The sequence below is a fragment of the Electrophorus electricus genome, chromosome 26, assembly GCF_013358815.1.
Source record: "Electrophorus electricus isolate fEleEle1 chromosome 26, fEleEle1.pri, whole genome shotgun sequence".
NCBI lineage: Eukaryota > Metazoa > Chordata > Actinopteri > Gymnotiformes > Gymnotidae > Electrophorus > Electrophorus electricus.
This window is the reverse complement of record NC_049560.1, coordinates 1594082-1621587: the sequence shown is the minus strand read 5'-3', so window position 1 is coordinate 1621587 and position 27506 is coordinate 1594082. Positions and strand designations below refer to the sequence as shown.

The 27506-nt window shown below is 44.5% G+C and overlaps 1 protein-coding gene across 24 annotated transcripts in view; it reads right to left on the bottom strand.

Moving 5' to 3' along the window:
- Positions 1–218: 218 nt before the first annotated feature.
- adgrl2a (adhesion G protein-coupled receptor L2a) overlaps positions 219–27506 on the bottom strand; it is an 80557-nt gene continuing 53269 nt past the window's right edge. For 2 of the 24 annotated variants that reach the window (XM_027017354.2, XM_027017355.2), the window contains 18 exons: positions 23689–23991; positions 23208–23311; positions 22490–22675; positions 22067–22105; positions 19554–19737; positions 19302–19424; positions 17459–17664; positions 16649–16822; positions 16225–16434; positions 15242–15462; positions 14214–14280; positions 10848–10939; positions 8261–8429; positions 7937–8065; positions 7267–7363; positions 5905–6033; positions 5173–5190; positions 219–2343 (listed from right to left, as the gene is read on the bottom strand). In XM_027017354.2, the coding sequence (XP_026873155.2) occupies positions 1493–2343; positions 5173–5190; positions 5905–6033; positions 7267–7363; positions 7937–8065; positions 8261–8429; positions 10848–10939; positions 14214–14280; positions 15242–15462; positions 16225–16434; positions 16649–16822; positions 17459–17664; positions 19302–19424; positions 19554–19737; positions 22067–22105; positions 22490–22675; positions 23208–23311; positions 23689–23991 (3302 nt within the window). In that variant the 3' untranslated portion in view covers positions 219–1492. Of the gene's footprint in view, positions 2344–2879; positions 2933–5138; positions 5191–5904; positions 6034–6726; positions 6786–7266; positions 7364–7936; positions 8066–8260; positions 8430–10847; positions 10940–14213; positions 14281–15241; positions 15463–16224; positions 16435–16648; positions 16823–17458; positions 17665–19301; positions 19425–19553; positions 19738–22066; positions 22106–22489; positions 22676–23207; positions 23312–23688; positions 23992–27506 lie in introns of those variants that run through there. The other 22 variants (XM_027017358.2, XM_027017378.2, XM_027017359.2 and 19 more) reach the window with 17 other exon arrangements.

The window sequence follows — 27506 nt, the reverse complement described above, 5'->3', positions numbered from 1 at the left end:
CTCTTGTGAAAGAGCTGCGAAAATAATAGAAGATTAATTAGTCTGAAGTAACTCACTACTCTGCACACACAAAGGCTTACGCACACACACACACACACACACACACACACACACTCGCACACACACACACACACACACACACACACACACACACGTTTTGATTATCTTTTTTTGCACATACATACACACAACCACTTGAAAGTCAGGTAAATAAGAACTTGTTATAATAGCCAAAAATTCACATTTATTTATTGTTAAACAAGTGTTGAACTTTACATTATTTTGTATGAGCTCCTTAATAACATGTTAATGGAAAAAACGAACCAGTGCTGTAATGTATTCACAAAGGAGTTCCAAAGTGTCACTTTTTTTTCTTTCTTTTTTAGAATAATTTAATAAATAAATATCCAAACCTAGATGGAAGAACGTGTATGGAAAGCTTTATGATGTTTGGCTGTGGTTTCGTGTGACTTTCATGCCTGTACAGATTCCTATGGAATCTTTTGAACAGGGTGAGAAAATCCTAATTACCTACTAAAGCCCGATGCTTTGGTGCAGCTCATTTTCATAAACAAGATGGAATTTGATGTCAGCAACCTTTCCAAGCTTTCTGTTCCCTCATTTCATCTTAATCCTCTTCCAAACATATTATGATGAATGAATTTTAAGAATAAACACATTGTTTTTATAACATGTGCAATTTTCACACAATAGTCTCTTGAGAATGTCTTAATTAAAGTCTTAATTAAAATGTATCCTTTTTATGGTTGCCTTTTTATTGTACACCAGAAATACAACAAAATATATATTTTTATGCTATTACCCTTGATGGTTCACTTTACAACTGAGAAAAGGTAAGGCCAGGGGTTTGATTGCTAATGGTTATACAGCACAATCCAATCTTCATTATAAAGGCCTTAGATCTAGGGTACTGAATTCCTAAATGAACAGTCCCATATTAGGAATATTTCATCATACAATCTTATTACACATCTCTGTTTAGGTCCTGGACACTCCATTTTGTATATAATACAAAACTGGATTTGAAATATGAGAACCTATGTACAACCTCTGACAAACATTTTATGAGCTGAAATGAGAAATACTATTTTTTTGGTATATTTTTTGCTCTTTTTATGTGAAATCATTCCATTACTATGAGTCATTCAACAGCAGCAGCACTATCAGACGAAGACATTTTGATTGTCCGTCAAACCACGTCCGATCGACACTGTATTTACAGTCAGGTTGACACTGCAATCCAGCCACACTCTGACCTGTTCATCTTTGGGGGATGACAGTCAAACCAGGGAGGATCCATTTTTGTAATGGAAGGAAAGAGGAAGGGAGAGCTGAAACGTTTGTCCAAACTGCACACCCACCCCTCTTCCCTCGAAGCACACACCCTCCACACCCTCTCCTTGGTTCGCAACCGCCAAGCGAATGGAGCTGACTGTTTCTAAAAACAAGCAAACACAAAACCCTCTAACTTTTAAAGACTTGTGACTAGTTGCATCTGTCCTTCCCGCACATCTCCTTCTGGGACACTGTCCTCTTTAGTGATGGGGATTATGTAACCATCGCTGCTTCCCCTGTTTATCTGATAGCAGGCCTGGAGTTGCTGGCCGGCCCCGAGGTTGGGCATGCTTTTGTAGTAAACGTCCTCGTTCACACTCTGCTTGGAGGGTGAGAGGTCCTCACTGACGTCCAGGCCGCTCTTGGCCAGGGGTGAGTCGCTCAGATTCGGCAGACTGGCATATAACGAGTCCCTGTTTGGTGACTGCAGGTCGCCCTCGGTCTGGGCCGGGAGCTGGGTGGTGTAGGTGGCCGGCGGGGGCGGAGCCACCGAATCAGCTCTCCCTCTCTCCTGGGTGTGGTACAGGAGCGAGTGAGTCCGCTGGGGGATGAGGGGGGCCTCCAGCTCGCTGGGCCGCTGGTGCTGGGGGTGGTGGGGCCTCAGGCTCAGGCCCCCCACCAGCTGCTCGCCCTCTCCGCCCACACGCACCAGGGTCGAGGTGTTGGCCACGCCCTCACCACTCCCCGTCCCCGCCCCCCTTTTGGTTGTGACATGGGGCTCGGAGCGATGGCTCTTGCTACAGGCCCTGAGGTTGTTGTGCACCAGCTCCGAGATGATCATCTTCTCAAAGGCTGTGTCGTCAAGGCTGAGGCCACAGTCCACCACCTGCACACCATTGTTGTAGTTCCCTTTACGAAGTGAGTAGCTGTTATTGAAGTTACCATTTAGCGGTAGAGTATCCATTGCACTTGTATCCCTGGCACTGTTCATTGAGTGTCCTACAACAACAGAATATGCGAGGGATTGTACATTAGTTACTACTGGCCCTGTAACGACAGAAAAGACAAGAAAAGGTGTTTAATGTTGTTTAGGGCTTTGGTCAGATATGAGTCACGGCAGTAAATACAAGGTGGCCCAAAAATTAGCCTAATGGTCCCTATTACTATTGTAAATGGATGTTAGATGCATGACCAGAAATGGACTTAAATATTTGGTCAATATAGCTCAGTGATTGAGATATCCTAAACAACATCAAAAAATTAGTCTGTAAACCACAAACATCACAAAACACACATTTTAAAGAACGCCACAGATGTAGAGTCACGAATGGACAAGCTATGATATTAACATAATTCAGCCTCCCAACTTATTTCGGGAAGGCATGTGAGAATGAAATTGTCGGGGGGGGGGGGGGGGGGGTGTGAGGGAGGTGGGAGAAAAGGAGAGAAAGAGAATGAACAAAGCCACTGACCACAAAAATAAAACAAAAAAAAGAAAAAAGAACACAAACAGCCAAGTACCAGGAAGCCAGCACAAGCAACCATCCAAGAGCACAACAGACAGGCCAGTGGAAATGACTCACTTTAGACAACTCACATCATGTCTGTCTGTTCAGGCTATCTGGCCTAAGAGTAGCTGATGTCCAAAAGAAAACGAAAACAAAAAGCACAAATGACTTTATTGTAAAACGCGATGAGTAGTCACCGACAGAAGGAAAAGAAGAGAAAAGGAAAAAAGGAATGAACGTGAAATTTGCAACGTCAGCGTAAGCAAGGGTTCAGCGGAATAAGATCAGACAGACAGTTAGAGGCTTCTCTCCTCATTAAACGTCGCAGTTTGCTGGCTGAGCCGCACCGTTATGTCAGCAGCTAACTGAGTGAACACGTGAGCTGATGCTGTCTTGGCCAGGTAACGGTCAAGCTCAAGCCTACAGCCATGCTCGCTTCTCACGTTTGTAGTGGCTAACTCAAACATAGCGAGTCGTTGGGTTTTTTGGGGGGGGAGTGCAGGCCTACATGTATACACAGCTGGGATTGGTCAGAGGCAGCAATTCTTGGAATCTCCTCAGATGGGGGTCACAGAAACAAAGAAAGAAAGACAGAAAAAGACCACAGGAAAAAAAAAGAAAGGTGCATTTGTAGTGCCTAGCAGGGTTTAGTATCCTGAGAGGGGAAGTGAAGCAAACGCTCTGGGAGAGATGTACTTTATTGTGACACTGTTTTAATAACAGCAAAGAAGTAATGTGCACAAAAATGAGGAAGAAAGATCACAGTTTAGAAATAAAAGTTTAAATGTGATGTATGATTTGGCATGAAGAAGTAGACAAAAGAAAATCAGGTGCTACAGTGATGTTCAAACTGATTACTTCTATCGGTTTAAAATGGCCTTCCAAAAATAAGGAAAAAAATCTTTTGAGTGGTGAGCTGGATTACAATGACTGCTTTGTAAATCCAGAGTTACTGGAGTAACAAACATACTAATTGCTAATGATGTACAACTGAAGGTATAACTGCACTTTTCAACAATGGTTTAGCGCACCGATTATTAGTCATTTTTCAAGCAGAACAATTTCAGCTTTCGAGCTGCTATTAATGACAAGTAACTGAATTCAGGTTATTTATCCCTATGTCAAATGATCTATTTAAACACCTACCAAATAATAATTTAATGTGGAGAGAAGACAGGAAACTGCCCTGTTCGCTCATGCGCCATTATGACTAAAACCTCGCGGCCCTATTTCCGTCACTCAAAGTACAATATCATGTGACCAGTGCTTTTAAATGGCACAGAGTCAGGAGAGTGGGTTCGAAAGACACATGCTATTTTCATGTGGGCGTTGTTATCAGTGCTCCGCGCAGAAGGGTTGGGTGGGTGGTAACTAATTAGCATCTTTTTCAGCCTATTGTATCTTGCGCCACACACATTTTAAGCAGTTGTACTAAGACCAGAGGTCTAGCGGAGATGTGTGTGTGTGTGCGCGCGCACGCGTGTGTGTATGTGCACGTGTGATTTGCAAACCTAGCGCGTAGAATATTTGGAACCACAATAATGTCTTCCATTACTCTGCTTAACCACAGCTTATTACAAGGAGTCACACACTCACCAGAAATTAGTAGTCAAAATCGACTGTTTGCAGTGCAGTAAAAAAACAATGGAAGTAGTGCATCTGTGTCTTATATTACCTCACGTAGCTCTGGAAGCACGATGGAGAATCAAGTTTACACCACCCTTACCTCTTCATCATCAGGTGAGGGAAGAGCTAGTTATGACGGCTTACACATGAGCCTGTAATTGATTGTTGAGCTACATGTCTCTGTCTGCCATGGCTATTATCCCATGACCCAATGTGGTTGTTGCACATTCCTGGCACAGAGTGTATTTGCACCTAATGCATCAGGACTTAGATGCTGTGATTAAATCTTGCTTAAAACAGAAGCCCTTCCCCTACGTGCACGTCTCGTACATTTGCACCAACCCCCCGGTGCGCTTGTGCACTGTGCAGTGTGTGAGGCACTGAATTACCAAAGCACCCTTCGCATGGTCATGAATATACCAGTGTCTTTAAACACTCAGGAAAATAGGGCCCATACACGTAAACTTGATTGAACTTGTTTACTTTGGCATTCATATGTGTCCTACTGAGGGACTAAGAGACAAAACCATTTTTGAACGTTGTGACTAGTTTCTGAACCGCTTGCTCACTGTATACGGATGGCCTGAGGTAAACCCAGTGAGTCGTGTTTTCCATTCTTTTTTTCTTTTTCATTCTTTTTCTTTTGTTTGTTTGTTTGTGTTTGTTTTTTTTGGTTTTTTTGAGAAAATCATGCTGAAAAAAATTTACATTTGATAGGCAAAGTTAAGTTTTACTCCCATACTTGTCTCTCTGTAGGTCACTAGAGGGATGCGGCGAGAGGGAGAAAGCAGAGCACACAGACAGTAAGGTTTCACATCAATTTCCAAAATGTCAGAACACTTGAATGTCACACTCCGGGGCATGATTGTGAATTAGAGTCACATGTGCTTTAATTGAGCTTTAGGCAGGGTCTATGCAATGGGCCGCAATCAATTTTAACTTGATTATGTGTAAGTGTAATTGGCTTTATTCCAACAGAATTAATTACTGAGTTAACTGTAAAAAAAAAAAAAAAAGTAGCAACTGTGGTACTAATAGATGGGAATAAAATGTATAGATTACGGTAAGGTGAACATTTTTGGATTAGCTGCACAAATAGGCAGTGAAATACAATAGGAGCTATTCCAGAATCAAAAATAAACATCAAAGCATATACAACATCTCAGAACAGTATTCGTTATGTAATATTAATGCAAATACATATGTAGTATCACTCTCTCTCTGTTGAAAATGAACAAACATCAATCAGAAGTTTGTGGTTCAGAATTTTGTACAGAATAGCTATTGCCAGGATTTTGCCGTAATAAAAACATTTCAGTCAGGGCTGATCATGTGGGAGTTTTAGAGTGCTGAGAGAATGATACTACACCACACTCTGCTCTCATTCACTTCAGACATTCAGGAAAAAAACTACAAGCAAAGTAGAGAAAAAGACCACCACTTTTTTTTTTCTGCAGCAGTTTAGTAAGCGCACCTGGAGAGTTAAAGACGGGAGCCGTAGGACTGTTACATACAACCGTTTCGGCCAATAACGAATTGTAAGGGTTGTTAGTGCCTTGGGGTCGTAGAAGAGGGTTTGTTAGTAGGTAATTGGCCGTCATTCCTGTTTCGGCAAGACAGAAGAGGAGATATGAGATCACAGCACAGTTAGGCGGATGTGTTGAAGCTCAGACTGGACTTACAGACAAAGGAAAGGTTGGAATTATGGTCGTAACTGACAATGTTAGTTCCAAAATATATCTGCATCTGATATTTGGTCAGTGTTTTGTTGCTATCTGTTAAAAATAATACTAATTATATTGTTGTCTTTGTTATCCTGATAGGACAAACATTCTTGTACATAATCAGACAATAATTATTATATTACTACCAAGTATTATATTATATTCTAATATTATATTACTACCAAATGTACTTGTTAGACTATTATATCAATTTCATGTTTGTTCCACTTATAAATACTACTAAATTGTGAGAAAAACAAATGTATAATCTACATAGAGTTCAAAATTGACATTTATGTAAACAGATGACAACAATAGGCAAATATCTTTTCATTAGTGACCATATTCACTGGAAATGTAAACTTCACCCATTCTACTGACACCTTAGGTGCAAATAAGGCAGTTTCCTAAGAAAGGTCCCTTTCCAAAATGTTTGTTGCCCGTCAGTACAGAGGAACAGAAGCACGAAGAGAAGAAAACAGCATCAGCTGTTGGAACAGAGGCATGCGTGGAGAGCTGCTTTAGTGTATCAGAGCAAGCCAAAGCAACAACTCTGAATAACACAGCCTTACCACTCAGGGTCAGCTAGAGTTGAACATCATCTTCTCATCATCATACATTTGTGCCCTGGCTAAATAATAAATAACATATTTTTTTTCTAAATCCTTCAAATAGCATCCACTAGGTCACCTTAAATCATGAATAATTGATGAATCTATGTTTGTAAGGCACAAAAGAAATTCTGAACTTTCAAATTTGTGGTTTCTTTTCTGCAGTACATTAAAATGTTTTGGGGGTATTTTAGTGTTACCACACACACACACACACACACACACACACACACACACACACACACACACACACATATAAAACTACCCCAAAATTGACTGAACAAAGGCATAACCTACAAAGTCTTGGCGTTGAAAACACAAAATCCTCTACACAAGCTTGGGATGAATAAGGGCCTAATAACAATTAAGAAGGGAAGCGATTTCACTGGGCTCAGAGTAACAGTGATTTTTACACTCGTGATAAGTCTGCCTCATTATGTCTAGAAAAGAGCTCAAAAGCCTGAAATTCTTCTCATGTAACATCAATAGATTGCGACTGACCTTGGTTGAGGGTTGATGTGCTGTTGATGTCCCCTGAGATAAAGGAGGATTCAGATTGCTTTCGTACAGTGTCATTCCACATCCTCCTGATTCGACTCTGTTCGATTGACAAAGGGCAGCAATTAAGGACCCATTGTCTACTATAGAAGAAAACTGTGTACAAGCGTACTGGGATTTCTTTTTAGAAAAAAGACTATCTTCACCTGTGGCCCCAGACATTTTGTTTCACCAAATTATTCTCTTTATACTTCATGTACAACAAGTTTTAAAATTACAGTTTCAGACAGTGATTGATTCTTTTTGTTTTTTGTCATGAGATGTTGTGTTCTGTGATATTATGTTGTAAACATCTACCATCACTGCCTTAATGTTAGAAGTCCAGATGTACACAGAAATCAAGTAATCAAAAAATTCCATAATAAGGCAACAAGGAAGTGCCTTAGTCCAAAGCAGGGAGAAGATAAGACAAGAAGCGGGAGCGTAACTGAACAGCGTAACAAACCCTTGTGTATTCCACGCCATAGCAGAAGAGCGCCACATTCCATATAGAGCACCTTTTTCATATCACCAGATCATTAGAGGTCTCACGAGCAATATTCTTTTTCTCATCACGAAAGCCGGTGGAAAGTGGGTCAGGCCGGTTCTCCCGGGCGCTGAGTAGCCTGCGTACCTGGGTGCCGGAGGAGTAGCGTGCGCTCGTCCTTGCCGCGGCCGTCTTCGTAGAGCTGTGAGAGCTTTCTGTTGGCAGGCCACCGCAGCAGTATGTGTGGCGGAAACATTTGCTGTACTCACGGCGAACCTACAGTGTGTGAAGAAAGGTCCGTTCAGGTCCTGCTTTTAACAACTGCTCTTTTATAACCATTTTAAATCTAGACTGTACTGAATATCTTTAATTCAATCCAGATTTCTACACCAGACTGAAATAAAAGGGATTTAAATGAAATATGTTGCTAATTAAGCGATCATTTTTACATGGGAGACGAGTGAACTTTACTTTTTTCTGGAACAGACAGTGGAAGATGAAGATGAAGATGCCCTGGCAGGTGTTGAAGATGGTGAAGAGATAGGCCAGCACCAACGAGGACTCGCTGATGAAGAACAGGCCGAAACACCAGGTCAGAACCAGTAGACACAGCAGAGCGAAGGCCCCTAGGACCCAGGACCTGATGAAGCAGAGACACAACACAGCAGCGCTCAGGCTGAGACCACAGGCTTGCGAGACCTTCAGTCAAGCACTGATGAAGATATGAGAAGGACGCGGCTCGAAAAACACCACAGAAAAGAGGAAAAAAGAACACACAACATTTATGACACAGTAAAGTTTAAAAACAGATCGTTGTCAGTTGGAGGCAGACCTGAGCTTGAGAGAGACGAACAGTATAAGGGAATGCACAGTGATCTGAACCAATAAGTTGTGAGTGAAACATTTTGTGTATCAGTTAGGTTCTCAGTAATGTACTAGCATCTTTTGAGTGTGGGAATTTTGCACATGCCACACTACTAGATGAAGGAATGTCTGTGAGATTTTAAGCTGCGTACAGGAGGAGAAAGGGAATATTGCACTCGAGAACTGCAATCATATCGGATCCATTACAGGAGGCGTGGACAACACGTCTGTCTTGGCTAGCTAAGAAATCAGAGACTCGGAGTTAGAGGGGAAAAAAGGAAGCAGGGAAAAGGCGGGAAAAGGGAGGGAAAGAGGGCGTGGCGTGTGAAGGTCCGAGGGAGCCTTCAGACGCCGGCGCCTGCCAACAGCAGCACCAACAAACAAACATGGAGGATGGGCACTGTGAACAGAGGATGAGGAAGCTGGGGCTCAGAGTTTGAGGGCCGAGAGCAGGCGGCGGGCATGAGGGTGCACTACCAGGCCACTCTTACTTGATTAAGTGTTTATTATCTTCATAGCTAGAAAGCGTGGCAAGCATGGGAGAAAGACAAAATCAGGTCAGAAAGGTCAGTTTGGTTAGCATGCAGTCCAGTCTCCAACAAACAAGCAAAGATATAAAACTTCAATGCTAGAATTTATGTCAATTGTGAAGGAGTAACTGGATGAAGCTGGCGGGTTTAGTGGAAAGATTACAATCATTAATATTCTGTTAATCATGACGAGGCTCAAAACTCTGCTGAGCCAATTCACTGGCATAGAACGTTGTGCTCTACACTGAGTCAGATTTTGGGCTTTCTAGCTCCCACACTCTCTTTTTTCAACAGAAACTGATAAAAAGAAATGTATTAAATTTATATATACATGTTTTTAAAAACCATCTTGACAGAGTGGGGTTTATTTGGGTCAGGTTTAATAGAAAATGTGCTTTTTGTACTTTTTAGCTATGTAACATTTATTGTAAAATTTTATGAGTGGCTCCTATCAGTGGTGATATATGGCAAGCGCTTACCCTGGCAAATCGGTATTATAGTAGCCATCACAAACGCGATAATTACTGGTTTGGGCAAGAGGACAGGAAGCGAGAGGTAGAAGAAGAGAGAAACAGCAAGAGAGGGAGGGAGATATATAGAAAATGGGAAGGAGGGAAACGAGATGCCACAGATTAGCTCTCTCCATACTCAACATACCAACAGTGATTCTACGTTCCTCACTTCTACAATCTCAGTTGAAAAGCAGTGCTGACACAGTAAACCCAACAGCAGAACACTCTGTGGCATCACTGAGATTTTCGCATTATGATCACTGTTCAGTTTTATTTACTTGAATTCTATCCTGTTCCAGCAGCGTTATGTTTTGTGTCAATCACACAGGAAGAAATGCAATATATTGACCGGAATGCAATCTAAAAGCGGATAAACGGGGAAAAAAGCTGAATTATTGTATTATTAAACATTAACTACTCTATTGATGGCAAAAATGGGAGTAAGTGGATTTTCAGTGAACAATAGTTGCCAGACAGACGTAGACAAGATTTTTTAGGTCATCCTTTAAACCGCATTCTTAGCTGGAGGGCAGGTAGGCAAGCACAACTTGATAGACAAATATGTTCTCTTTTCTGCTATTAAAAGAGGTTTTGTGTTTTTTCCAAAAGAAACACATGGAAATGCTTTCATTCTCTTTTATGCTGCACCCCATACACACACACACACACACACACACGCCCACAGACACACACGCACTCACATTCACACACACCCACTCAAAGAGCTCTTCCAGCTACCCTTTTATTCTGTGCTGTAGGGAGATTTTGAATACAGGGACTTGTGCCAAGAAGCATTTTGTGGTCACTGTTACATTGGAGGCTAAAAAGGACTCTCACAAAGTAAATGTTGTCATCATTATGTGATGCTCTGTTCATCTCCCATCTCAAAAAATCCCCAAGACCCTGTCTGAAATTATTTTAATCTTCAATCCATTTGAATTCCTTTGGTTTGATTTGGTCTGATTTAAACAAATATTAGGTGGTTTAGTAGAAAAAGACTTTCTTCTTTTACGACAAAATGGAGGGGAAAAAAAATCTTCTTTTTTTGCTGTCTGTGTAGAACTATGCGGAAAACTGTGCCTTCGCACTTGGACTACATGTGAGCAAACATTGGAGGTGAGGAGACAGTGAAAGACTCTGAACTTCACTTACTTTATGTTTTCCAACCTGCTGGAGTCAGGTTTCAATGAGGTTGAGTGCTTCACCATCCTGTACATTGTGATGACCAGGAAGATGAGATTAAGCTGCCAAAAAAGGACAATGCCTGTGTTAATAAATCAAGACATCAGACCAAAATGAAAGTAGAGAGAAGGTCTTTTAGTAGTTTTCTTCCAATGGAGCCACGTAAACGTCTTTGCAGCCAGCGCCTAACGCAATAGCGCAGGTGTGGCAGGACCATGTCAAGAGGACTGGAGCCAAGAGTTGGGTCATTCTATATTGATAAGAGCATGAAAAACGGATCGAAATTCATCACACTGCAAAATAAACACACAGGCTGGTTAAGAGAAGTCCACACAAACGGTTAAACATGGAATAGTTTGAACCCACACACACACACACACACACACACACACACACACACATACATAAATATATGTAAGGCATAGAAAAAACACAATAAACACACAAATACACATATATATACACACACACACACACATACACACACACACACACTCACCTCCACTCCCTGCTCACAATCACCTATGCTAAACTATGCAAATGTGTCCCTTATTGAGCTCCTCGTGATTTAAGCCCACAGGAATGTTCCTCCCGTGTTTCACCTTCGTTTCCCAGCCGGAGATGCCAACCTGTACTGATGGATGTTTACTACTACTACTAATACTACTACTACTACTATGCTTATTTGACATTTGCCTTCTTGGTTTCTGTTCATTGGTTTCTGTTCATTCAAACTCATTTAGTTTTCAATTGCTAAAATGACAGCGTATTCACAACAGAATGTGTGAATATCTCAGATATGCATCCTGTAGGGCAGTTGGAGGTAGGAACATGGGTGAGAGGATGAAAGGCAGGTGGGAGGGCAGTGTAGCTGCGTTCTTTCACATGGCAGGCCCCCCAGTCATTCTGCTGCGACCTGGCAGGCATGTGGCAGTGATGTGGCAGTAATGTTGTCGTGATGAACAGGCTGCAGTGAGCTTGCGCTTGTATACAGTGCCAGCACAAGTGGTGACATGGATCTGATGAGGCTGGTGTAGGAGTTGTGTGTGGTACCAGCAACAAACACCTGGACAGGGCCACTCTGAAAGCGCCCCATGCTGCCAGCCCATGTTCCCGGTCCCCCCCCCCCCCAGGCCATCAGAACATCACCTCACTTCCCCCACAGTTCCCCCCAGGGTCTCTGCTCCCTCTGTGAGAGCTGTTGCTGAGTTAGCCTTTGCTCTCTCTCTCTCTCTCTCTCTCTTTCTCTCTAACTCCCTACCTCTCTCTCTACCTCTCTCTGCTGCTATCCATGCAGAAGGCCCTGGGCCCTACTCTGAGAGTGTGGAGAAAGCTCTTTACTACACTGTGGGAGTCAGAGCGTGTGTGGCCACTGAACTCCAGATGAACTGGATGAAATATTAAAGGTGCATATAGAGCTGTCTGGATGATGCAAACAGCTTGTGACGTGTCATGATCCGAGCACGCCTGAATGGAGCACGTCTGCCCCAGTGCCCCAAGACTGCTCATTACTTCCATGTCCTTCTTTTCATCGAGCTAACGCCCCACACGTCCCGGAGCAGGGCAACCCCCGGATGTCGTCAAGCTTCCGAGAGCTTTCCAGAGTTCACATTTTTCCAAAAGCGCTACTGGAGCTGGCGATCCACGAAAGAGGAGTTGGGGGGAGTGGAAAGACAGCGTTTTTTTCCAGAGTTAAAAGACCACCCTAGGCCGCGCCGTAGGTTCAAGCAGAGTCGTCACCCCAACCCACACACCACAGAAACCAGGCAGCCGCAACTGTAGCACTTTGAATAATGAGATTCTCTTTGTGTTTTTTTTTTTTCCTTTCCTACCAACCCCTCCCACCCTGACAAGGACAAAGCCAATTTGCTGAGAAACCAGGGTCGCTGGTTTAGGAGGAAACCTTGGGCCCAGCCATTCTCAGGAGATCTCGCAGCCATTGTGCTCCATCTCGTATTGTCAGCGGCGGAAACACGGGCCGCCGTGCCTCGGAGAGCAGGGACTCGCTGTCCGAGAGGAGTCCTCCACTATAAATCAGCTGTGCAAAGGGGTCACGGGGCTGATGTTGCGCGTGACTCTCAGCAAGAACTTTGATTAGCGGAGCCACTGCAGACACAAACATCGAGGCGGGTCGGGCCGCGGAGGGGCAGCTTGACAAGAGAGAAGAGCCACTCACGGGCCTGCGTTATACGGGCTGCACGTGATGCGAGCGTGGCCTTCGTTGCCCGCTGCTCGGTGTGTTATTTCCGTTTCCTCACGTTTGATAACTACCCATGTGCTGTAGCTCAGGGTCCCACGCTCTACTGAAACGATCTCAGCATCTGACGAGGACGGGCGAAGGTCACGTCGCCTGTGGATAATGAACCCCCAGCCCTGGCCAGACACTCCTCTGCCTTCTCCTCTTCTCGAGGACAGTGTGCACTGACCAGCTTCCCGTCGCCCAGGCATGGAGATTAGAGGGCAAAGCAACAGCCATCTTAGCCACCTGCTAGATTTTCTCTCTCTCTCTCTCTCTCTTCCCCCTTTCTCTCCCTCTGTCTCTTTCCCCCAGGCTCCTAGCTTCTGGAGGCAGTTAAGGTCGTAAGCAGTAAATAATTGCATGCTTGAACGGCAGCTGTGTCAATATGATATGCCCCATATTCTTCACCTGCACGCTGCCCTCAGCAGGCTCTTGAGATGCTCCTGGCGGTGCCCTTACCATTAGAGACAGCTATCAATTCTTTTCTTTAAAAAAAGGAATAATTGCAGAAATGGAAACAACAACAGTACTGCAGACTGCTTTTGAATCTTGGCCTACAGTAACCTTGGCTCACCCTCTGCCAGTGTGCTGAGGATTATTTGAGAGCAACATTGTGCTTTAACGCTCCGCTAAGAAAGTCTCCCTGCGTCATGGCACAATTATTCCCAGGCAAAACGTTATTCGGGGCCCTGGACTGCAGCTCTGGCGAGTGCCTCTTTCCTGCAGCGGAGCTGCATTGACCGTGTTTGCTGAGACTGAACTGATCTGAGCAGAAATCGAAGCCCCGCAATCTGTTGCGCCAAGCCGGGGAGGAGGGCGAGGCCGGGGAGGAGGGCGAGGCAGGGGAGGAGGGCGAGGCAGGGGAGGAGGGCCAACAAAGGCAGCCCCGGCCCGATGGCTTCATGCGGCAGCACTTCACGTCGCTGCATCTGCCCTTGGCTGGGAGAAGTCAGTAACTGGCTAAACTGCCAGGTCTGGCACCCAAACCTCCACCCCCCACCCCCGTCTTTCTTTCGTTTTTTGGGGTTTATTTTGCTCCTCCCTGCTTCGCAACACGTGACAGAGCCGTGCGGAGCTGGCAACGAGGCTGAACGTACCATGATGATGAATGTGACGGGTCCAATGAAACTCCAAATGAAGTGGTTGTCAACCCTCAGCCAGCATCTGCAGACACAGGAAAATCGGAGTCATTAAGAACCCGGTTCAGGTTACGAGGGGGGAGAACGAAAACCTCAAACTTGTTAATGCGTTTATTTAGACAACAAGGTCCTGTCTTGATAAGGGCTACAAGTGGGGTGGGGGACACTCCCTCAGAGAAGCAGCATGGCGTCTGGTGCGGATCACGTTACCGTGCTGTAGGGCTGGACAGCCAGTATATACATTACTCTTAAATGCAGCTCAGAGATGGTAATTGTCTGTAAAAGTACCCAGGTGCTCTTGTCTGTGACCTCCGGCAGGAAATATTGATTATCTAAATTAGTGCAAACTTATACTGTGCTAATAGAAACCGCAGGAGACATAATACTCACACACACAAAAAAAAAGAATGAACAAAATGCAGCATTACAGCAAAACGTCTTAAAAGCGTAACCCTCCGTTTCTACACATATCCCTGTACATTTGCACTTAATGATGTATCACTGCGCCCAGTCACAACGACAATTTAAGAAAAAAAGCACAGTCTGGGTAGTTCGACCTGTTTTATGCACATATTAACACGTACGTAAGAAGAAGCCCCTCCCACCTCTGGAGTCCAGGCTGAGCTAAAACACCATCATTAATCTGTGTAAAAGGCTTTTTCCCATGCACCACTTGTCTTTGCTAGAGAGCATTTCACAAACAAGAGGTCACCAGAGGCTCTTTGTGCCAAACGCACTAGCAGAGCGATGAAAACCACAGTCCTTCAGGTGTTCTCTGAAGGCCTAGTAAGAGTGTGTGTGTGTGTGTGTGTGTGTGCACGTGCGCGTGTGTGCGTATGCTTGTGTGTGCTCAAAACAGTATTCTATGCTTTGCTCAGCCATAGCATAGATTCTCCTAAGACTCTGTGCTCCGTGTATGAGAGAGACTTTAAACCAGCAGACTCCCTCGAGCGGCTCCTGAATGCCTGGCTTTCATGTTCACTTACGCCTTCTTCGTGCCGTAGCTCCTAAAGTCCACGGCCGCTGAGACGCCCACAACGATGGCTGGAAGGAGGTAGCCCGAGACATAGTAATACTTCTTCCGTGAGTATTCGCTCTCAAAGACCTCCACCAGCATCAGGTATAGCTGGACCCCCTCCAAGCACATCCACGCAAAAGAGGCCAGGAAGAAGTAATGCAGGATCCCAGCGATGATTGAACAGCCAATCTGTAACACAAACACATGCTTTGGTGGGCTGGCCGCGACACTGCTGTCGAACACAAAAGATGGAAATGGTCAGGTTCTTGCAATATCTAAATCTGACAGGTTCACAGAATCAGTGTAACTTCCGCCACAGCTGGGAGGCTGACCCTGAATGAAACATGCATTGTAATGCGTGGTCCTTTGGTATATATTCAGGATTTCTTTTTGGCAAGACCAGAGCAAAATGTGCATTTTTATGAAATATAAGACCAAGGAATATTTTGTAGTGCCATATTAAAATATATAAAAAATACAAAGAGAAGCTGTGAAGCTTTTCACATAAACCTTCTAATTCTCTGTCCATAAGGACTTATAATTGTAATTGTATATTATAATTATATATAATATATTATAGCTTATAATTATAATTGTAAGTAAAGACTTACAATTATAGGAAGCACTTGTAAGTAATAGCACACCAGAAAATGGCAGACATAAAGAAAACAAGTGAAAAAGCAAAAACAATGTAGCATCAGCAGTTGTGCTTATTTATATTGGGAGGGTAAATCTGATCTAACCAAATGAGAGATGAGTAAGCACATAACCAAACTGTTGACCAGTTCTTGCTGCATTTCTGTAGCACACAAGACTACAGTTGAAAAATGAAACAAGGTTCACTTGTTTTTTTGGGGTTTTTTTTTTTGGAGAGGAAGACATCTGGGTGGGAAGTGGTGGACAGGGGAGGTAACCGAATCCCAAAGTCGATAGCGGTATCTCACAACATACCCTGGGCTCTGTCATATCGACGCCAATTAGGAAGATGAGCTCAGCAATGAAGAGGTTGATGCAGAGGTTCTTGTGGATGGTGTTCCTGTCGCTCTGCAGGCCGCGGAAGAAGCAGAAGGTGAAGACGCACATGGCCAGGCAGATGAGGGACACCACAATGCCCACCCTCGTGATGACTGAGAGAAGCAACTTGTGCACGCTGTCCAGGCTCTGGTGCAAGGCAGGATGGGGGGGAAGAGGACATATCTGTTTATCAGCTGAAAAGACCTGGCTCGCCAAGTCAAAGATACATAACGTCTGTCAGAACCATCTGCTGTAGCTTGCAAAAGGCTACAAAACACAGCTTGTTTAATTTATGTTCGACATAAGAAGGAAAGTGTTAGGGGACCGTTGTGTTATGCAGCTGAAGAGTGGCATATTTTACCGATTCTTCTTGATGAGCCATGAGGATGGCGAAGTTTGTGAGGTGGTTGCAGGAGCAGGTTGTGTGAGTTTTGTTGGAATCGATGAGCTTGCAGCCCTGTGTGGACCAGTATCCCATCATGCTCCTCTCGGAGTAATTCCAAAAGGAGCAGTTTGAGTTGAAGTAGTGTTGCATCTGGAGGCATGGGGAGAAAGAAGATAAATTCCCAATGTCATAATGCACACCTAAATTGCAAAGCTTTCATTCTTCCCCTTGACAAGCTAATGACGCATTGCCCTCGTAAAAAACACTAAACACTCAGTGTGCAGTCCCATTGCAAACAACTGAGAAATCTAGCATGGGACCATTGATTATATGAGGTGCTAATAGGGAGTATAATGGTTTTGAGGCATGTCTGTGAAAATCACACAATTACTTTGATAGAGAGCAAAAATCAAGCTGCCACCTCCTCTGGGAGCACTTCTGACAACTTTAAAGGAGAGAAGATAATTGGTCCTCTGGTAATTTCATCCCACATTGTACGGCTAATCTGGGAGTTAATTTTCCAATCGAAAAAAAGGGAAATTGCATCATTTACATCCTAATGTCGACGAACGAATTAGTATTCATTAAGAATTTCGTCTAGACCCCTAATAATCACCAGTTCATTGTTAGTTAATTTCATGTTCGATGGCTTAAACAAACTGCGGCATGACCTTGCGGGGTGTTTGGAAATGGGAGAAAGTTTCACACGTTCCTTATCTCTCCTGTTAAGACTGCCTTCCCTGCTGCGTTTAAAAGCCACATGTCTGTTAATCAGCGGGAACTCACGTCAATGTGCTCCAGGGTAAAAATCACCGGCTCCGTTATAAACACACGACTGGACTCCTTGTTGATCGAGGCAGCGATGATGTCGGAATTGACTGCCACTGAGTAGTTGTGGCTGCTTGCCTCACTACCCAGCTTAATGGTGGCGTTCTCTGTGCTGAGGAACTGGCCCAGGTTTCGGTACAGAGCAAAGACCAACTTGGCAATTCCTGCACAAGCAACAAACATAACAGAAATGACAGATTAGGCTCTCCATATGGATTCCATGACCATTACATAACCATTCACTTACGTGTTTTTGTGAAAATTGGTTTAATTTTTAAGAATGTCTTGAGTATTTGTCAGTGCAATAGCAAACCATATTCTGATAGCAATAGATTTGCTCTTTATGCTCTGAAACAAAGCTAAACAACCTTCTATGGACAGGAGCAGTCAATAGGCTGAATAAGTGTGGGCGTTTATTAATGGACAGTGGGGTGTACAGCATGAATGAAAGATGGAGTCCTTTGCCCCAAGAGGTGGAGAGAGACGATGCCTGCAGTGCCAGACACTAAGCTGAAGTGCTGGGTAATCATTTAACAGAGGGATGGGGGTGGACCAAGCTCTAAGCCCACGGCATCATGCAGCAGCAGTATTTGAACAAAACTGCTCTTGGCCATGAACACGCAAAATATGCAGTCATAAGCGCTGTCCCAGCATCACTAATAAAAGAGACTTTAGACTGTCTCATCTGAAACCATTATCAAAAGGGTGCCGTCTGTCCTGTTTATATGTCTGAAATCAATACATTTGTCTGCTATGTTCCTGCAAAGGAAAAAAGAAAGAGAAAAAAAACCCAAAAAGTTATTTGCCCCACTCCACAGAAACAATGGCCTTACAAGGAAACAAATCTCTTTTTAAAGAGCAGACACTAAATCTCTTGCTGTAGAGGACCAAGTTACAAAAAAATAGAAGAAAACAGCAGGAGGGAGAGAAGACAGTCATGAGCACTTGAGCAAAGACAGTTATCGTTACAGATAATTGTTGCTCCTCTTCAAATTCTCGAGCGACTGACCACCCAACTGAGGGGCTGAAATCTAGCAGAGAATTTGAATATATGTGTGTAAAATCTTACAGAGCATTGCAGACTAGTGATTCACAATGGCAGAGATGAGAGTTCTTAAATATGTAAGACATTTCCACTAAAAGCAGCAGCTTGACCTAACTTTTTATCGGGGGGCCGGGGAGCGGGTCACAGATTCTTCATTTATCTCGAAACACCAGGCATTAAGTCTATTTTCAGACTAAATTACACTGTCAGCAGGATTTATCTACTGAAAACCTTTTAAGCCTCATGGCCAGAAGTCCAGTCTTGAAGGTAATCCACTGATACCCATTAGCATGTTATAATGTGTGCCATATTGCACGCAGTGCACAATGTGTGAATGTGCATTTCTCTCCGTGAGCAGTAATGAAAGCTCATTCATCTCTTCTGCTAATATCAGAAATGCTTTATGTAAGCATTATGAAGCCCTGACCCGGTACCCTTCAGGTAATGTTCAAATGCCATTATTTTGCAGGATCAAAGAACCACATGAAGGTGGCTGAAGCCACGCTGTAGGTCCAGAGTCACCGAGCTCAGGCCGCAGAGAAGGACCAATTTGACAGCAGCCACCTTCACCATGGTTACAGCAGGCACTTAACACTCCTCACGCTCTATAAACACTTCTACTTCTGCCGTGGAGGGTGTGCGTGAGTATGTGAGCAAGTGAGCATGAGCGTGCCGGGGAGGGGGAGAGAGAGAGAGAGAGGAGTGTTTGTGTACATGTGTGCGTGTGTGAGTGCGTGTGTGAGTGTTGGGGCTTACCGTTCCGACTGTTCAGCTTAACAGTATTGGCGGACAGCTGGATAGAGATACCACCCTTGCTGCTCTGTGGAAATTTTAAATCCTGCACCTGGTCATCTGTGCTCAGCACGTAAACATAAAGGACTGGATGGAGAGCGGTAAAAAGAGAGAGAGAAACAGAGAGCATTAACTTCTGTAATCTTGCTATTAGGCAGTCACTTGCCTAGCTGTCTTACTCAAATCACTTGTGCATCATTTATTGGCATTACTCACTTATATTGCTAGCTGGCATTTTCACAATAGCTGGTGGCATAAGATTGTCAGCAAGGACGAAGGCTCCTTCCTCCAGCGTGTCCAGTAGCATGGTGGCAGTGTGCATCTGCTCCGTGCTGTTCATACTTCGCCAGGCTTTCAGGGCCTCCGGGCGGAGGAGGTTGTCGACGGTGTCCACGATAGCCTGCAGCCACATGGTGTACAGCATTGTCAGTGCATACAACAGCTCTGTAGTCAGAGGTTAAAGCCCATGGCTTACACCAGTAGCAGATGGATTGTGACACCACGATCAAGCCGCGTTTTCCGTCAATCAGTTTTCATTAATTTCATAATGGTATATCCCACCCAAAATAAGAAGCAATAAAGAAAAAAATTATATGTGTGTGTGTGTGTGTGTGTGTGTGTGTGTGTGTGTGTTTGTGTGTGTGTGTTTGTGTGTGTGTACACAGACACATACAGTGCAGTTGGGAAGTGACAGATTTCCTTTTTTGGCTGTGTACTCCAGCACATGTTGCATTTGAAATTAAGTTGAAGTGTAGCTTGTCAGCTCTAATTTAAAGGTATTTACATTTCTAGTGGGTGCACAGTACTTTTTATACTTGTGTCCCCTATTCCAGGAGACCAGAAGTCATTTGGCAAATTAATGTAAATAAATCTGGTTTGTCTAGTTCTTGATCGCAAATCCTTAGTGACTGCCTGGCCTGCCATGTGGCTATTTTCAGTTCGTGCTTGTTTCACAGGTTTTGGCATGCAGGCTTATGTGAGTGAAATGTATGCTCGGAGGTCTCCGGTCAGGGAATTCACTCTGCCAGTGGAGTCCACTGTTTAACCGAGAACGGTTCATTGGCAGCAGCAGTACGCTCGGGGTCATTGTCCTGCTGCACGGGGTGCCAACCCCTGAGTCTGGAGGCATTTGGTCAGATCTGAGCTGATGAGAATCCTCTATATGCTTCACAATTCCTCCTGCTGCTGTCGTCAGCAGTAACATTATCAAAAAAGACAAGTGACCCAGACCCACCGGCATATACGTATGCATGCCACTAGCTTTCACCGGTCAGGTGACGTGCTTTTCGTGGATGTTTTAATAAAGCAAGCCTTTTTCTTCTTAAGTCTTACCAGTATTTTGCATTTTGTGGTACACTCTCTGATGTCATGCTGGCCTATGGTAGCCTTTGGCTCATCTGTGCTTAGATACTGATTTTGATCTATCCAACAGTTTTTCCTCATGACAGAAGGCCATTCTCTACTGTGGTTTTCCACAGTCAGCAATATTGTTTGCTTTTACTGAGATCACCAGTGTGTTCTTGCTTCATAGCAATCAATCAAATAGCTATGACACACCTAACATCATGTGGTGATATGTGTGATTTATTCTGGGTTTTTGGCCTCATGTTGGCCTGTTTCTCTGGTTCTGACTCTCCTTTGGTCCTCATGCTGAGAAACAATAAAAGTAGAGATGGTAAAAGAGTAAGGGGCTCCAGATGCAAATCGCACAACCAGAATCAGCCCAAGATCTTTTACAAGCTTTCGTTTTGGCCAAGAAATAACTGATCAGGCAAATGTCCAATTACTTATGGCCTCCTTCAACTGGGGGTGGGTTGTGCTCTACCGCCACACACACACACACGTATAAGATGCCATATTTAATAACCTCATGTATTTACATAGATGTAAATAACCTCAAATTAAAGCTGACATTTGGCACTTCCCCCATCGTTAGTGTTTTATCTCAACTCCAGTGTCCTGGGGCACAAAATTACAACAACAAAAATTGTGTCACTATCCAATTAGTTACACACCGCACTGTAATCATGTCTCAGGTCTCTCCTGATACCCCATTGCCCAATCCTGAATCCTCCCAATCATATCTACATGCAAAAGGCTCTGCAGTCTTATTAATCACTACACGTGTTGATTAACTATCCCATATGTGTCCTAGAGGGCTTTATCCTCTGAGGAAGCCTGGACCCAAGGCGCCAGCACTGTGGAAGACATAGTAGATGTTCCGTAAGCAGAGGTCAGAGCTTTGAGCAAAAATCATATTTCCATGATCTCGATCTATCATCACAACAGGCATCTTGCATCACACTTTTGCAGCCATTCAAATCCAGCCCCCAAAAACAATGCAAGGTCAAGGGACAACAAGCCGCAAAAGAAATACCAGCACGGCCATTAGCATGAACCTCCAACCATAGGGGGAAAAAATCAGAGGAAAGAAAAAGGAAAACTGAAGGGGGGTGGGGGGGGGGGGGGGAGTGAGTCTTGGTTCGGGCTGGAATGAGATTAGTAACGGCAAATGATTCCAAGCCACTGAATGCAATATATGCGGTGTGAACAGGGAGAGTGCGGGGCGGGCAGATCGAATGCAGCTGGAGATGGAGAGGATGACAGGGCCACGGGGCAGGGGTGCGGAAGCATGCGGAGCAGAGCCGGGAGGCAGAGGGGAGAGGAGAAGGAGGCGGAGGGGGGAGCGTGGAGAGGAGCGCCATGACAGGAGCATGGCTCGAGTGTACCTTCATATACGCCCTGCACGTCCGTTCTCGCTTTTGAAGCTTTGTTGTAAGAAAGAAGAAAAGAGAGATCAAAGAAAGAAAGAGACCATTAGAAACCGCCGGGGGGTGGGGGGTGGGGGTGGGGGTGGGCGGGGTTTGGTCTTCGGGACAGTGTCCCGACCGCGCCAACTCCGGCAGCTCTGACCGCACCGCACCGGGCCCTCATTCTCCTGTGCGGGCGAAGGCCGTCAGAAACAAAACACTTCAGATGTGAACAGTGGCTCGCCAAATTTCTGCAGTTTGATGAAGACGCAAACCCGACCGGGGTTGGTGGGGTGGGAGGGCTTGGCGAGCCAGCTCTGCGTCCCTGAACCCTGATTCAGACGGAAAAGGGAATGCGAGCAGCAAGGGTGGGAAGACGGGGGAGCGGGGACGCGTCCCTACCTTGCCTGTGCTCCGTCCGGCAGAGTCCTTCTCGCTGGGCCTCAGCTCCTGCAGCTGAGCGTCCAGGATGTCCACCAGCTGTTCCATGAGCCTCATGGTGGAACTGATATCGCCAGGGAAGATGGGCCCTTTGGTGTGCTTGGCCAGCTCGTTGGCCAGGTTGGCCGCGTTCTCCCCGCTCCGAATCTGAAAGATTGTGGAAATTAGCCTCTCAGCGGGCGTCCGAAAAAGAGTATCGCTCTGCGTCCGTGCGCCTCTCGCCCCTAATTATGACATCTTCGTGCTGTGAGGAAATATGCTTCAGTAACAGCACCCATGAGCAATCGTTTAGTAATTAAAAACTGATAACATTTCCTGAGCGCATTAGACAAGGCGTTTTTTTTCCCCCCCTGCTTTGAATAAAAGTTAATTTTGCAGGCGCATGAGGTGAGGGTGGTCCATTGTGTCTAATGGCAGCCCATTCTAACCTCAGCTAGCAGCACACATTAGCCCTTTAAGAGCGCACATTCAGAAGAGCATTATCAGATCAAGCAGCGGGGCGCCCTATTGGATAGCTCAAGGCTACGTTCCTCCATCTCAGCCAATGACAGTGGGAAGCATGGGTCTCAAAATTTGGCACTGGGGACTGCTTTATATTCATGACAGTGAGCTCAGCAAACTGTCTGAGCTATTAGGCACATTTGTATTGCTGGTAAAGTGGAGCCGGGCCGATACAAACCTTCTGAGCCACTTGATTGACCCAGTGGGATGTGCAGTTGCTTAGATCAGGACCTTTCGGGTGCCAGGCCCCGGTGGAGAGCACACACAGGTAGGAGGCAGTGCCTAGGAGAAAAGATTGAGACTAATTATACGAAGCGCTACAAAACATGTCCACATCTTTTGCACATTATGGCTTTTATTTAGCACATTTCCTCGCATTTTGCTTGGCCTTGCAATATTTTTACGAGCCAGCAGTCTCATCCTAAGTCACGGAAATGACAGCGCGCTCTCTAAAAGATGGCACGACACTCCTGAATGTTTCAACACATAACACGATACTTCGCCAAAACCGTTCCGTGTAATGATCCCAAATGCACGGTGATTAGCATCCCGCGGGATATGCCACAGCGCAAGCGCATGCGGCACAGAGCCTGCCGCTGGTTTGTAGCCCTAAGGATAAACATGGCAGCCAGCACATGTGGAAAAGTAAACAGGCCTACCCCTGGTCCCTTTGGGGCATGGCCGTTCCACCACCATGCCCCTCTGCGTCTGAGGCCAGAGGATGTCCCTGTGCTCCACGCTCTCACAGAAGCGCGCCGGGGGAGGGAAGGAGTCGAGGGGTGGCGGGGAGGTGGTCCGTGGAGGGGGTGCAGGGGGCTTCAGGGGCTTGTTAGCAGCCCTGGTCCCTGTCATGGTTAGGGTCGTCACCAGGCCTTTTTGCGGGGTTGTGGTCGTGGTGGTTGTAGTCGTGGTGGTCGTTCGAGGCGGCACCGGTGCTGAGGTGGCTTCCAAGATGGGTGGGGCTAAAAAGGAAAGAAGTTCAATTTGATGATGATGTTTTGGTTGTTGTTTTTGTTGTTCCCTTCTTTTGCACCTTCTCAGGACACTTCCAGGCCCGTTCCAGCTGCCAGCAGATCTGTTTTGATTTCAAATCAAGATCTGGAATAAAGAGAGCAATATAAAGACTTGCTCTTTTTCATGACCTACATATAACTCAAGGCACAGGGTAAGTGGCATAAAAAAAGCAATAATGATGGAAAAACAATGCTTGTGTCTGCTGTTTTCAAGCATGCTCCATCAGTTTTCAACAAAAAAATGTCCCACCTGAGCATGTCGTTTTGTTGCACCTATTCTGCTGCTACGCCCCCACCCGCCTGTTTTGAGACAGCATATGACTAATGTGATGCCATAGGCGACAAAAAAGCAGAAGTACTTATTGCTTTGGGAAAACAAGGACACACAGAAACATGCATTCACTACAACTATTTTCATATGCTGTAAATGAAAATGAACAACTGTTTTTTGAAACAGTTTTTTTTTTGTAGCTAGATATGCTGCCATGAAAAAGTACTGCATGCCAGGCATTTTGTGCAAAATCAAACGGTATCTGCATACAGTAAAGTGGATATTGTCATAAATCAAACATTAACTCCAACTGTTATTGTCATTTCACAAATCCAGCTGCATTTGAGAACTCAGAATCTCTGAAACTAAATATTTCTTCTGTTTTTCCTGTTCAGGGATCCAAACAGTGTGGTGCACAGTTCCACCTACATCTGATGATATCATGATGTTGCATCAGCAAATGAAGCTTCTTTTAGTCTGCACTTGTTTGGTGGCTTCTGATCTTATGCCTGTTCCTGACATGTCAAGCCAAAAGTTTTTAGTGGGGCTGGAGTCTGGTGGCTTCAATATTACACATAAAAGATTCAATCTATAACCATTATTTCCGCCATTGTGAAATCATTTTTTTCACAGGGCTGTAAATTTGTGTTCTATCAAAAATGACCGTTACTGCTGACAAACACTGATTTGCTAAATTTCATAGAGATTAGCTATGCTGCATCCAATTCCCATTTATATATCACTGCCCACATTTTAGAATAATGTTGCTCTTTGCTATATAAAGTACACTTCCTGAAAACTAAAACTAACTCAACCAGCTAAATTACACAAATACTATGCAATGTAAAATCCATCGCGGTACGTTCACAGGTAAAAGAATACTTTTGAGCATTGCTTTCAACTGGAAACCGAGACTCTGATGGAAAGAGTGTGGCGTGCCTGTCCGCCGACAGTGGCCCGCAGTGCAGGCTCAGGGATCCATCGCAGGACTCCAGCACCGCGCGTGTGCAAGAGAGCCTTCTCTTTGATACTCGGTCATAGCCTGCTGTGAATTGGTCCCGACTGAGTGCTGGAGAGCTCTGATTCAAGCCTGTGGAAAACTCCGCAGACTGCCGCATTCACCCGGTCGGGCGTTTGGGCATTCTGCCTGGTGCTGGTGGCAGCTCCCTCTGCTGTAATCTGCTCCTCGCTGCCCACGGTCGGGCACACATAGGCTCTCTGCTTATCATGCTGGGCTGAAATAACATGGGGCCCGGGGTTTGAGCAGCAGTCGAAAAATCTCTGCTGTACATCACAGTGCGCGGGGAGCCATGACTCCATGCGGCGTGTGCTGAAAGGACCGTTGGATAAAGGTGCCTAAATAAAACATGCAAATATTCAATAAGGGTGAAATAAAGGAGCAATATGGTTCACGCTTGATTATGTCTCTTAAATGTCTCCAACTGCAGCTTCAGAATTCCACATCTATTTTCCTGAATGCCTTTTAGCAGTAATGGGCACACAATTTAGTGTTACTATAGGCTCTGGCTACAGGAGCTCTGTGACTTGCCAAACACCTTAACAGAAGCTTTGGGGGAGGAGGGGATCTATCAACTAATGACTCTTTCAGGTGCATAGTGAATAATGCCCAAAGGCAACTAACCAAATTACAACATACAATGGCAGGGCATATTATGAAAATGTTCAAATCTTTCTCAAGGTTTAGCGCTGCTTGACTCTGGCGTGGATCCAGATCCCACCTGTGCCATGTGCTGTCCATGGTTGGGATGCTCAAAAACACAACGAGCAGTATTATTCATCAGGAGGGAAGGAGCGCTGCCAAGAAATATAGCAGCCAATGTTTTTACTCTCAAACAAGGTGAAAGTATACATCTTGAGGAGCCCATCTAATAAATTAGTGTTCCGGCTGCCTGAAATTACAACAACCATATAATTTAAAGGTTTTAATTCAAGAGTTTTACGGAAACATATAAAATGTTACTATAAATATCAGTGAAAGCATTTTAAGGAGTGATTAGGAAAAGTACTGCTGGTGATACATCCAGAATGAATGCCACATCTTTTTTCTTTTTTTTAAAACTGATAAATCCATTAACTGCTTGCCTCAAACAATGGCCCAGTGCTTTGCTCTTACCTCAGAAGCATGTGCCACTCTTACGCTGAGAGATCCCAGCCATCGGATTATGTTACTACTAGTTATCTATAGTTAAAGTTTGATAGAAGCTACGGTTGAGTCCTTGCTTTCTCCAGCCAAAGACATTCCAGTGAACCTACTTCTTGGCTACAGCTAGCCAAACATGAAACAATATCAACTTGGACTGTCAGCCTTTTTTTTAAGCAGAGACAACAGCATCAGCCAATGTAAGGAAAACTAACAATATGATACATAGCCTTCAACCATCGCCTAGAAGTCCATGAAACACAAGGTAAAGTGAGCCTGAAACCGAAGCCCCCTGTAAACAGTTGGCTAGCTCCTCTATCTAGTCTTGCTTATGTAGGGAAAATCATGACAATCACAGCCGTCATGCATTCCACAACGGTTCCTGGATTCACTGCAGTTTTCCAGTGGAACTGACTGTGGAACCTGGAGTGGGAGGACAAAGGGGAGGAACAGCAGCAGGCGTCACCTTGTCAAGTCCGCCACTCTTTAATTGACAAGAATAAAAATAAGTGATTGTATTTCAAAGACACTCTCATGTAGTAGGGCTGTTTTCAGTGGTAATACTTGTTCAAGTGACACTGCCGAATAGAAATCCAGGCTGCTGCTTAGGAGGCATATCATAATCTTTCGAATGTCTACGTTGCATTTGTGAGTCATGGCTAATTTGCTATGCTGTATGAGCAGTACACAATGACAGCATAGTTATTTATTTATTTATTTGTGTCTCCCACTGTTTAGTGTGTCTGCCTACAGTACTGTGTAGCGACAATGTCATTAATTTGAAATTATGCAATATCCTCCAGTCTTCTGGAATTGTACAATATTCCTCGAGTCAATTGAAAGCATACGGTGAAAGTAGCACTGGAATTTTGTGATGTTTTCAATTTCCATATTGATAGCAGAGCTACAAAACACAGAAATGGCTGTAGGGTTTTTAAAGTAATTTTTAAATGTAAAAAAAAAAAAAAGTGCTTAAAATTTCAAAGGAATGACCTTACTTTCCACCATAATTTCTCCTGGCACATGACACAT